The sequence below is a fragment of the Impatiens glandulifera genome, chromosome 3 (genome assembly GCF_907164915.1).
Source record: "Impatiens glandulifera chromosome 3, dImpGla2.1, whole genome shotgun sequence".
Taxonomy (NCBI): Eukaryota; Viridiplantae; Streptophyta; class Magnoliopsida; order Ericales; family Balsaminaceae; genus Impatiens; species Impatiens glandulifera.
This window is the reverse complement of record NC_061864.1, coordinates 17,536,286-17,548,418: the sequence shown is the minus strand read 5'-3', so window position 1 is coordinate 17,548,418 and position 12,133 is coordinate 17,536,286. Positions and strand designations below refer to the sequence as shown.

General features: G+C 32.8%; 1 protein-coding gene across 1 annotated transcript; it reads right to left on the bottom strand.

Moving 5' to 3' along the window:
* Nucleotides 1-1,883: 1,883 nt before the first annotated feature.
* Nucleotides 1,884-10,444, bottom strand: LOC124932000 (helicase-like transcription factor CHR28). The gene is made up of 12 exons (XM_047472594.1): nt 10,351-10,444; nt 10,122-10,229; nt 9,582-9,785; nt 8,545-9,488; nt 7,620-7,691; nt 7,437-7,514; nt 5,869-6,742; nt 5,055-5,185; nt 4,731-4,952; nt 2,778-3,323; nt 2,482-2,691; nt 1,884-2,271 (listed from the first exon to the last, which is right to left on the bottom strand). The coding sequence occupies exons 1-12, from the start codon at nt 10,412-10,414 to the stop codon at nt 2,167-2,169; spliced, it is 3,558 nt and encodes a 1,185-aa protein (XP_047328550.1). The 5' UTR covers nt 10,415-10,444; the 3' UTR covers nt 1,884-2,166.
* Between the last annotated feature and the right edge of the window lie 1,689 nt (nt 10,445-12,133).

Here is a 12,133-nt window from a genome sequence, read left to right as displayed (position 1 = left end):
TTGTAATAACATTGTGTAAATCATTATAAGTGATAAGTCTCATGGTTTTTACTCTTGTTGAAGAGTTTTATATGCTAAAATTCGTGTCTCTTTATATTCGTTTTAGTTGGTTGATTGAAAATGAATAGGATATAAAAGAAAAAAAAAATCGCATTTTTTTTAGAGAAATGATTAGGCGAGGGAATTTGGTAAGGGAATGATTTGACATAATCTTATTCGCTGAAAAAATCAAATAATTTATCTATTTTCTCTGTTTTCTCTTTTTTCTCTCATTTTTACATTTTTCAACCAATGAAGGTGATGACAAGTCATTCCCTCACCAAATTCCCTCTCTCTATCACTCTTTTTTTATACAATTAAATTTTTAATAAAAGAAATAAGTTTATTTAGACTAGTTCACTAAACTATCATTAGTTCATCTAGAATAATCCATTATAAAAAGTGTTTATTTTGTTACATTTACTGTTAGTATTATGTTAATTTTTGTTTTTTAATTATATATATATATATATATTTGAAATAAAAATATATAAATAATAATTTTATTTTCTAATATACTAATTAAAATATATTATTATTAATTATTAAATTATAAATTATTATGATATTTACAAATAAATACAAAATTTACATCACTAATTGAAATAATTTCAACTAAAATAATATATATAAGAAGATAATAAAGTAAAATAAAATAAATTTAAATATGTTACTTTTTGTTTTTAATTGAAGTGTGAATAGGTTGTAAATAATTTCCGTTCTTAGGGCATCTCCAACCGGACGTCAAACGCAAACTTAAACGCAAATTTTGCTCTAACCGGACGCCAAATGCAATCCCATAATGAGAATTCACACTCTCCAAAAAAAACATATATGCAGAATTACTATTCATTTACACCATTTTTTTTGTCATTTTTAAAAAATACTCTTAGACTTATTTTTTTTAATAACTTTTAATTTCTATTCATATAAATTAATTCTTAAACTTAATTTTTTTTATTTTTAAGATAGAAAATTATAATATTTTTTAAATGTATAATTAAATTATTAAATTTATTATACTTGAAATTTTATCTAATTTATTTTATATTTTTACGTTATATTTGATAACTTAAATTTTATAAATTATAAATTTCTAATTATAAATTATACAAATAAACATAAAAATTACTTAATAGGTTTGTTTTAATATAATATGTTTGTTTATTTATTTGTATTATTGAATTATTTTGTTGTTTATAAATTATTGATATATATATTTAATTTTATTTTAATATTATTAAATGAATGAAAAAAATTGAGGTTAAATATGTAAAATTGATAAATTTATAGATAATATTAATAAGGTTAAAAAGTTAGTGTAAAAAAAGAATATTCTAATAATATTCTTGAAAATAGGTTTTTGGGTTAGAGATGAATTATTGTTTGATGTGACGTTTACTCCATTTTGGGTTTGAGAATGGGCTTGTGGGTTGGATATTGGATATGGTCTTATTGACTTCCTTCTCTTTAAACACCCAATACTATAGATTCCACTCAAGTTGACTTTTATTATTATAATGCAAATTTAATTTTCTTGTAATCCCAGTTAATTTATTGATTTTGTAATTGATTTTGTTTCACAACTATGTTATATAACTACAATTGTGATATCTCATAGATGTTCATTTTGTCTGAATACTAGGCATAATGAATATTAACATAAGTGCTTGATTGATTTGGGATTAAACCAGTTTGATGACTTAAATATAAGACGACCTCACAAATTTACAAAGCTATTGACATTTTCTCATTCAAACTCGGTCGAACGAACAAACAAAAATCATAACATCGATTTGTAGTTTATACATACAAAAAGGAGAAGATGAAGATAATCGGGGATGGAGGAGGGAGCAAAAGAATCTCATATATATATTTATTTCTTTGTTTGTTTTGTTTCTTTTCTTCACAACTTCTCTATAATACAAGGATATGATAAAAATAGTCTCAACTGCCTCCTAAAATAAGGATATGTGGCTTTCTATTTGCTAATAATAAAAAAAAAATATTCCTGTTTGCTGGTGGCTGGCTCTCTAACCTGAAGAATAATAATCATAATAATGAAGAGAAATAAAAAAAAAGGACCCCCAACCTGTAGTGTGTCTATCTAGCCCATCATGGATCGAGTCAAGCCATAAATAGGTATTTCAAGTCTTCTTCAGTTAGACGAGTTTGACGCGAACCCTTCTCATCCTCCCCAAAAGCAGATGCCACCATCTTCCGCTTCCTTTGCTGCAAAAACATGGCAAACTTCATTCAGATACATTTGGAAACACTTCTTGTTTCTATACTGGATCCGAATGAGAAATACCAATAATTATGTGAATCTGTGTTTGAGTAAGTTTTAGTTTCCAAATGAAATCAAACCAATATCTATAACCTTCCATTTTCATGGATTGCAATATTTTAGAACCTCTATTGAATAAATGGGCGGAATCATACCTGCAAGGCCAAAATGCGGTCTTCAACTGTATCTTTGACAGTCAACCGCAATACTTTAACAGGTCGGGTCTGACCAATCCGATGAGCTCTATCAATTGCTTGATCCTCAGTTGTAGGGTTCCACCATAGATCCAAAAGAAGAACATGGCAGGCTGCAACCATGTTTAATCCTAGACTAGCTGCCTTCAAAGACATAATTATCACTGTCACCTGTTTAACCAGGATTGAACTAAAAGTCATGCTTGGATTCATTTATAAACATAATTCGATGAAAAACAAATATTTACAACACAAACCTCTGGCAGAGTATTGAAATCTTTTACGGCTCTATCCCTTGATTGAACAGACATTGTTCCGTCAAGTCTTCTGTATTTAATTGAAGAATTCTTCAGAGAAGTTTCAAGCAAATCTAGCATTCTTGTCCACTGGGAGAAAACAATCGCCTTTTCACCCGGCTTTCTAGAATCCCCCTTCAAACCACTTTCTTGGTCAATAGTTTCCAATAAGCCAGTTTCGGTTATATCATTTGACGGTTTAGAAAGTGATTCCAAGACCTCAAGAGCAGCCCTAATCTTAGAGGATCCAGACAATCCACACCAGGAGCTTGGCCCAAGCTCCTCAGAATTTTTTGAACAGTTAATAATATCGAGTGTGGTGTCTTGATGGGAATTCTCTGAGATACAACTTTCGAGTGCAGCTCTGGGAAATATTGAAGATGAACTTACTTTACCTTTACAGTTAGTATTTGGGCATTGGGTAATATCGTCCATGAGATGTCCAGAGATGCATTGATTGCAAAAAACATGCCCACAGGTTGTAACGACAGCATCTTCAGGTGCATCCTAGAAAATGGAACAGAAATGCTTTTTTATGTTACAGCCTACTAAAAATAGAATTGAGAGATTTTTGAGGTTATTTAAGAAAATGCTACTGTACACTCCTTCATAGCCAAACAATGCTAATCTATCAAAGTTATTAAAGTAAATCTAGCAGGCTTACATTGATAATCTAACAGGATTACAAATAACAATTTGAAATTCACAACATTAGAGGCAAGGTGATTGATTGCTCCATCTTAACTTCTGTGGGATAAATTCAAGGAACTTCATGGCCTTGTTTGATCTATAGAGTTAATTGAATAAATAAGTGATTATTTCAAATAACCTTGTCTGTCTGATGTAGGTAATTTAGGATTATTTGGGTAAAAAAGATATTAAGGGTAAAAATATATGATGGAAAGATATATAATTTTTTTAACTAGAGGGTATTTTGGTGGGTGATTTGAATGATGTGTTTGATGAGTAGATTGTTGATTCATGATTAGACGTTGAATTATTTGGAAGTAATTTCAAATAATGACATCAAACAACTCCATGTATGTTCAACAAAGAAAACCTATAAGATGAGCAATCCTGCTCTCTTCAAGTGGAGACAACTTCTAGTGGATTGAGCCTAAATTAATGAATAAAAAGTGGTACTCTCAATTACCCAAGCAAACCCACGACTGATTTCAGATTTTAAGTTGCAATCAAGGACATGAAAAAATGCTAGACATTTCAACAAGACAAAAAGGAGAGATGATGAAGTATGGAAAAAACTCTACTCAAATGTGGTGATTCAATGTAGAGTGAAAGCAATCCGAACAACCTCACAAAATTGGACGTTATCCACGACGCTTGTTGGCAATGTAGCTGATTAGTCTATTTCGATGGATGAATTTATGATGTATATTTTTGTTCTTGAAAATGAGAACTGATCATACTCAGCAACTCATTAAAATTTTGTAAATCCATTTCATTATTAGTACAATAATCTTTTCCTTTTTGCCAAAAAAAAAGACGTGAGAAAAGGCAGTGGCTTGTTTTATAAGAAGTGGAAAATCGAAGATAAAAGATCTCATCTAATGAGGGGAAAAAAAGATTATGAGCTTATTTGATAGAGTTCTTTGAAATAATCCGATTTTATGGGGGGAAATATCGTGTTTGATGTAAAGTGGATTATTTGGAGTTAAAACACTAAAAATACCCTTACTTTTATAAGATTCTAAAGTACAAAAGATATTTTATTCATTTAACCAGGGAGTATTTGAATTAAATCCAAATAACCCTTCATCAAACAAGGCCTAAGATTCATTTCTCCAGACAGTACTGATCCCTGGTACAAAAAGTAGGTGCTAGAAACTACCAAAAATGCATTTGGACTGAAAACAAAATAAATACTAGAATATCCAATGAGAAAGAAACACATACGTTACATAAGCCACAAATTGCTGAAGCTTCAAATGAATCCAGAAGACTGATCTGCTTCTCATGAGGAAGTTTCTTGGCCATCTCAATATATGATTTCCAGAGAGAGGAAGCTTTAAAATTATCCTTGACAAGCAGAGGGTGATTACAAGCTTGTCTGAGTCTTAACAACATCAATAATATGTTAATATAGTTTTTCTTTACAGTTCCAGCAGCCGCATATTCCTGAGAAAAACAAGAACAAGAGAGTCATGCAAGAGAAACATAAGACAACTTATCTCGAACCAATTAGAAAGAAATGCTGCCGTTTTGAAACTAAACACGTACTGCAAATTGAGCTCGTGATTCAGCTTCTAGTATGTGATAGAACCCACGCTCCTCTTTCGTGAAATCCACTTTTGTCAATTGCACTGATTTAGGTGGTAAGTTGATGATTGGTTCTCCATCAAGAAGTGTGCCTATAAAAGAATGTGTACCAATAAGTTCCAACCAGATGTTAGCATTAAAATAGTGTAAAAGGTTGTAATTCTTGAGAGACTAAATATGCCAATTGAAAAGGCCTACAAAAACATAACTTATGACTTAGTCATAAACAGATTCCTAAATTTATTGATTGTTTCTAATAAACGTATCTGGTAATTCTCCATCAATAAGTATTTTCAAATGGAGCCACTAATATACCCACTTTCCCTCCTACCTCAAAAAAAAGGAGGAATGCAACAAATAAAAATCGTGTAAACCAAAGACCATAATAAGACAGACATTGAATGAAAATTCTAAACATCCTCAAATGTGCCTCCAAGATTCCTAAAGAATTTAATTTAAAACCAATTATCATTTTCAATAACAAGACTAGTTATAAACGTGGAAACAAAAAAATCTTAGTTCACTTATTTTTTATAATTTTTTAAAATAATCTTAGGTTTAATATAATGTGGGTTTCTTTTCCTTGAAGAGGCCAGCACAACATCCCACCGCCAAGACTTCCCACTTTAGTCAAGATTGTAACCTCTTAGTTCTAGACTCTTACCATAACCTCTTAGTTCTAGACTCTTACCACACTGAGCGAGTAACTAGCATGTTAATAAGTACTGAATAAGGAAAAAACATAGGCTTAAGAACACAAAGTCCAATATGTTACCTTTTGTGCGCCGCAGCATTACAGTTTTCAAAACAGCTTGAAGCTTTTTATATCCTTTTTTAGGATTTTTTGTAATTGGCACCTTTATAGCTGAACAAAAAGATTTATACCCAGCATATGGATCATATCTGAGAAATCTGAAATAGCTGTAAAGATCATCAATTGAATTCTGGATAGGGGTCCCTGATAAACACCACCTACGTTTAGCACGAAGACCCCAACAAGCTCGAGCAACTTGAGTTTTATGATTTTTTATACTTTGAGCCTCGTCCAATACAACTCTGAACCAACCAACACGAGCCAAAGGACGGGCTTCAGATTCCATCAATGCAGTTTTTATTTCCTTTTTATGCTTAAGAGGATATTTTCTCTTCATACCAGATGAATAGCTGTCACGTTTTCCAGAATCATCATTATCTTCATCAGCAATAGGCTGCTTAGGAACTTCCATACTCACAATTGAATATGTTGTAAGAACAACATCGTACTTGGCCAACTCAAGAGGATCTTTAGTTCGATTGCTTCCATGATAAACCAAAACAGAGAGTTTAGCCTTGCTAGTCACCTTAGTATTCAGTTCCTCAGCCCATTGTCTTAGGACACTAGTAGGACAAACTATTAGGGTTCCAACAGTTGGCCTACCAATTATTCTCTTAGATGTGCATGTGTTTCTTCTTGAACTATCATTTCCATTTGGACGCACTTGAGATGACTGGATATCCTGTTTTGGACCATGAACCTCAGCGACAGAGTCATCATCGTCAAGATTTAGGGTTTCAACTTGCCCGTGCTTCAAGTCATTAGTTTGAAAACTGGAAGGTGGAGCCCTCTCTTTAAGTATGAGCGCGATAGTTGACACTGTTTTCCCCAGACCCTGTTTTAGAAGGATTGTACACATTAAGGCCTTGTTTGATGAAAGGTTATTTAAATAAATCATTCAAATAATCAACCAAAATACCAAATCACAATTACTATATTTTTTTAACATTTAAATATTAAATACAATGATACGTTAAGTCATATAACTCACAAAACCCTAAATAAATAATCCACTTTTTCGTGAAACAATATTTTTCAAATAACCCTACATCAAACAAGCTCTAAGGGCATCTCCAACCGGTCTTCATTATAGAGAATATCTTCAAAGTAGAGTATGTTATCTTCTCCAACCGTGCTTTATATGGATACTCTATTTTAGAGATTGCTACATTGATTTAGAGTATCATTTGTTTATGTGAAGGATTGAAATAAAGTATGCAATAATTACGAAAATGCCATCCTTGAATAAATTTTATTATAATATATATATATATATATATATATATATATATAATGATTGAGTTGAAAAATAGAATAAATAAAGAATTTGGTAAAAAAACAATAGAGTATATGAGTTGGAGAAGATTTTTGAAAATAAAGTATATGAGTTAGAGAAGATTTTGAAATAGAGATTGTTGTACTCTAAAGAGTATGAAAAATAGAGATTGTGGTTGAAGATGACCTTGACCCTCGAAATTTCTAGGAACTAAAATGGAAAAACTATTACTAAAACCACACAGAATGTTAACCTGGTCATCAGCAAGAATTCCCCCAGAGCAATGTGGACTCGCTGTCTCTTTTTGGACCATCCAAGATAAGGCAATTCGCTAAATAGAAAAAATAAGATTGTTAGGTGATATTGCACATGGTGGTAACCAGTTGTATTTTCTTAATGGTCCACGGAATTCAAAAGATTTGCTAAGGCATCTAACCTGATGTCTAAGAAGAGGAACTGCTAAAAGATCGGCTGGTGGATTAGCTTCTGATTTTGGCTGAAAAAGATCCTGCAATAACAACAGAATTAAACCCACAATAATTTATGGGAGTTATAAGCACAATACTAAGCCTCTTTGTTTATGGGAGTTACAAACACAATAATAAACCTCTCAAGAAGCCTTGTATATTGCTTATATGGCCTAAAATTACACATTTTCCATGCAACATTTTCACAAAGTTTTTAGATACAGGAAATAGAAATTGAGTTAACCCACTAGGGTAATTCAAGTGGAAAGAGTTGTGCCTAAAAGACAAAAAGTCACGGGGTCGATTCCCAGAACCCCTTAAGTTGAAATGTAGGTCATGCCTATGGAGATCGTGCTAGCTTCCTAAATTCAAAAAAGAAGGAAATAGAAATTGAGTGGTGCATATTCTGAAAGGATAACAAAATAAGCTTGTATTGCTGGAGATTGTTTTGTTCAGCATATATACAGTGAATCTTCAAGAGCATTACAAGGAAATTTATAATTCATACATTTGTGTACATAAATAAGAATAACGTTACGAAGTTATCCTCTGTATTCACGAGCATTTTATGAGTAAGATAAACTAAATAAGAACAACTGTAAAACAAATATTTATGATGAAGTCCCTTTCAATTACCAAAACTTTCATAAAGTGTGTCAAATTTATTTTAGTTACAGGAGCAGTAGTATTTACTGAAATTGCTTTAAATGCATTTTGTTGCCAGGAAAGTAGTCCACTTTGATACTCAACCTATTTATACTAAACTGCAAAACAATAGCATAGAATGCAAAACAATAATTCCATGCAATCTAAATAGAACTACATTCTACACCTTGAATGTACATTTTTTTTCTTAAATACACATGAGATCAGTAATAACAGAAAACAATTTACCTGTAATGCAGCACGAAATACCAAGCGTTCATCATTTGGCTTAACCCTTGCACTTGCAATCCCCGAGTGGTTTAAAGGCTCAATAGATGTAGAATTTGGGGGAACAATGATGGATTTCTTATTCGCTGAAGATGTAGCTGAACATGAAACTTCCTCATCTTCAATAATACACAAGTCAGAATCATTGACAAAGTGAGAGCTACTATTCAGTTTTTCAAAGTGAGAGCTATTAGTACTGCCATTTACATCCTTTATGTGCCTTGTATGCTTCATTCTTAAGATAGAAGGCAACATGGAGGACTTCTCTAGGGTCATTGCATCAAGTGAACAACCATCAGTACTTAAACTGGGAATTGTATGACTTAAGTTAATATCAACAGAATGGCTAGCACTTTTGGAGAACAATTTTGTATCTTGCTTCTCACTTGAATTGCATGAAAAATCACTAGGAAACATCGGACTTGATATATACTTGTTGCCAAAACCAGACACACTCTCAGAAACATAAAAATGGTGTCCATCCATTTCATCCTTTCTTTCAACCTTCATACATCTAGCTTGAGCCTCATTAGACATGTTTGGAAAAGTAGAAGGAAATGTTTGAAAAGGTGCATTTAGGAATCTATCATTAAATGTTGGTACTGAATGCCTAAATTCCTCATACTTCAGTTGTGCATCAGTTATGTTTGCATCAGCAGAACTCGCCATAGGAACCTGAAAGACTCCTTTACTGACTTCTTCCCGTGAAATCTTTGGTAGAATAGCGTCATTTGAAAACTGATTATCCATTAGGAACCCCTCCATCACATCATTAATAATGGGCCATGTTTCACCAGCATGAAGTTTGAAACTGTCATATTCATCCAAGGGGGCGAAATTTTCTGTCGGTACCGAGTCTTTCACTTCAGCAGAAATCTCCATCTCATATGTATTCTGGGACTTATCTAAAAAGTGAGCAAATGAGTCAGTTCTTCCATTCTAAATAAGCAAACTATGCATGAGATGAACAAACACTTAAAGCTTTATAAGAAACATACACTGAGAACCACCTTCCCCTTCCAAGTGCCTGCCGTGATATATGGTATCATCCTTCAAATGATTATGTTGCATATTGACTCGGGATGCTGAAGCATAATCATTGTTTTCACGGGCAAAGCTACGTATGGCATAACCATTAGAGAACTCATTATGACTCCCTTCACTGCCATTGCTGGTCAGCGGTGTAACTGTAGAGCTATAACCTGAGACCAATAGTAGCTGGTCTGTTAGACAATAGGTCTTGTTTGATCTAGGGTTATTTTCAAAAATCTTTGTTTGATGTAGGTTATTGAAAATTAGGATATTTGGGTAAAAAGGCATTGAGAATGTAAATATATAATGAGAAAAATTAAGGTCTTCTGGTTGAAGATTTGATGATGTGATTGATGAGTAAATTGTTGATGGGATATTTGGGTTATTTGACATTAATCCCAAATAATCCTACATCAAACAATGGCTAGTTAAGGTGCTCCAAATAACTACAATTAACTGAAGATTCCAGCTTCCAAAGAAAAAGAATAAGAAAAACTCAAAAGCACCTTTTGAAACTTGCTTCTGGGCATGGAAAGCTTCAGAATTTCGTAACGGTGAGAATGGAACAGATTGTGTCGGCTCAACCCAAAACAAATCTGACAAATCTGGCAAATCTGGAAATCTCCAGAAAATAAATTGAAGTGAAAGGCATTTCGTGGTTTTATCCGCCTCTATGCTCTTTAAAATGAACAAGGGAAGAAAAATGCTACAAAAAAATAATCTCAAAACCTATACCTGTCTGATTTTGGGAGCATCCATTGTTCAAGGTGTAAGGGGCTGAGTCATCTCGTTGCACCATTTCTGGTGAATGATCTTCTGGGCTGCTCTGCTAGGCACAACATACAACTTTACTTGAGTTCAATCATAAACTAAATCCATGAAGAACGAAAATCATGTGAGAAGATGATTGAAGACTTTTGTTTTGTAGTTTCTTTTAGTTCAAAATGTTTCAGTTTGAGTTGTTCATTCTTGTTTGTGCGAAATGAAATGTATTTTCACCTTCCTTACAAAAGTGATGTAAAGACGCTTGGGTTTATCTTTTTTAATAAAATGGTTCTCGACCGTTTTCCCAATAACAATAAACTAAATCCTGAAGGGCCTCAAAAAATGGTGAAATGCATGGGCAACCATATAATGAAGGAAGTAGAGTCCAGAACTTACCAGGCATTGTTTGTTTTTAGTCTACAAAAATATATCATTTTAATCACTAATATGACCCATTATGAAATTTATAGTCAGAAAACACTATTACTTAGACATTTTATTTTGTACTAATTCTGAATAAACTCACTATCCAATCCACAATCTACTCATCAATACCAAAATAGCCTCTATTTTGTTTTTTTAAATCATTATATATGTATACCCCTATTGTCTTTTTACCCAAAAAACCTAATTTTTAATAAACTTCATCAAACAAGGTTATTTGCAAAATAATCACTTGGTTATTCAAATAGCCCTAGATTAGCAAATAGGTCTTAAGTCAGTCTTGAGTAATTGATCATTCAGTTGGGAATCAGGCCATTAACTGCAATCCTAAATCTCTGGATTCAAGAAGTAACATTCGTATAAATCAAATCAGCTCATGAATATATGCATTAGATAACTTAGATATGCCTTTCAGTATGACTAGTAGTAGTTCTCATATTCAATTCCTTAGAAAGGAATTATTGGGGATCATACACCTACAAAAAAGAACCTTGTTTTTCCACCTTATGTGGGTGATTACACTAATCAAGAATCGTCAAATCTTTGGAGTATTAATTTTCCATAAAGCCATGTTACCAGCCTTATGAGGGTAATTACACTCAGTCCAAAAAAAAAGGGGTGAAATCTTTTGAGCATTAAGTTTTCAATAAAAGGGCTTTTCCTTTTACAATGGGAAAAGGTAATATGTGATTACTCAACCTATACACAAGTGTGACTATCCTCAGCACTATGATCAGCACAATGAGAATATGAGCTAAAACATGATGCTCCAAAATACTTTGTACCACCAAGGGATAAACAGATCATAAGTCTCAGATTCTCAGATTTTACATACAATATAAAAATATCAATTGCATGTTACCTATGCATCCTGAAAAATCATTTCATTGTTACCTAACCTAAGAAGGAACAAAAAATAGAGAAAATCCGAATTGCAGTCCAACCTCAAACATGATGAAGATGGACAATTCTAAACCTAACAGTAGAAAAACGATAGAGAAGAGCCAACCTGCTGGGGATCGGGATTCTCATCCATAATATTCCAGAGTGACTGAAGATCCATGGACATATTTGCATCATCATAGTCATACGCTAATTCTGATCCATCAAAGGACCAAATCATCGAGTTGTCATCCGCCAACATCGTGAAAATCAAGTCAAATCAAATCAAATCGCACAGAAGAATAACTAAATCCTTGAAAAGTCGAAACCCTCCAACCCAATTCACGCACACACACTAAAGAACGAAAGAAAACCCTTTATTCACTGTCTCAATCGTCGAATTAGCAAATACCCAGAAGCCAAATTA

Bases quoted from the DNA above. Each gene is read 5' to 3' on its own strand.
- LOC124932000 (XM_047472594.1), bottom strand. From the start codon at position 10,414: ATGGTGCAACGAGATGACTCAGCCCCTTACACCTTGAACAATGGATGC. The intron at 7,515-7,619 runs GTTAGATGCCTT...TTTTCTATTTAG, and splicing joins TTCCTCTTCTTAGACATCAG to CGAATTGCCTTATCTTGGAT. The intron at 3,324-4,730 runs GTATGTGTTTCT...TCCATTTTCTAG, and splicing joins CAATTTGTGGCTTATGTAAC to GATGCACCTGAAGATGCTGT.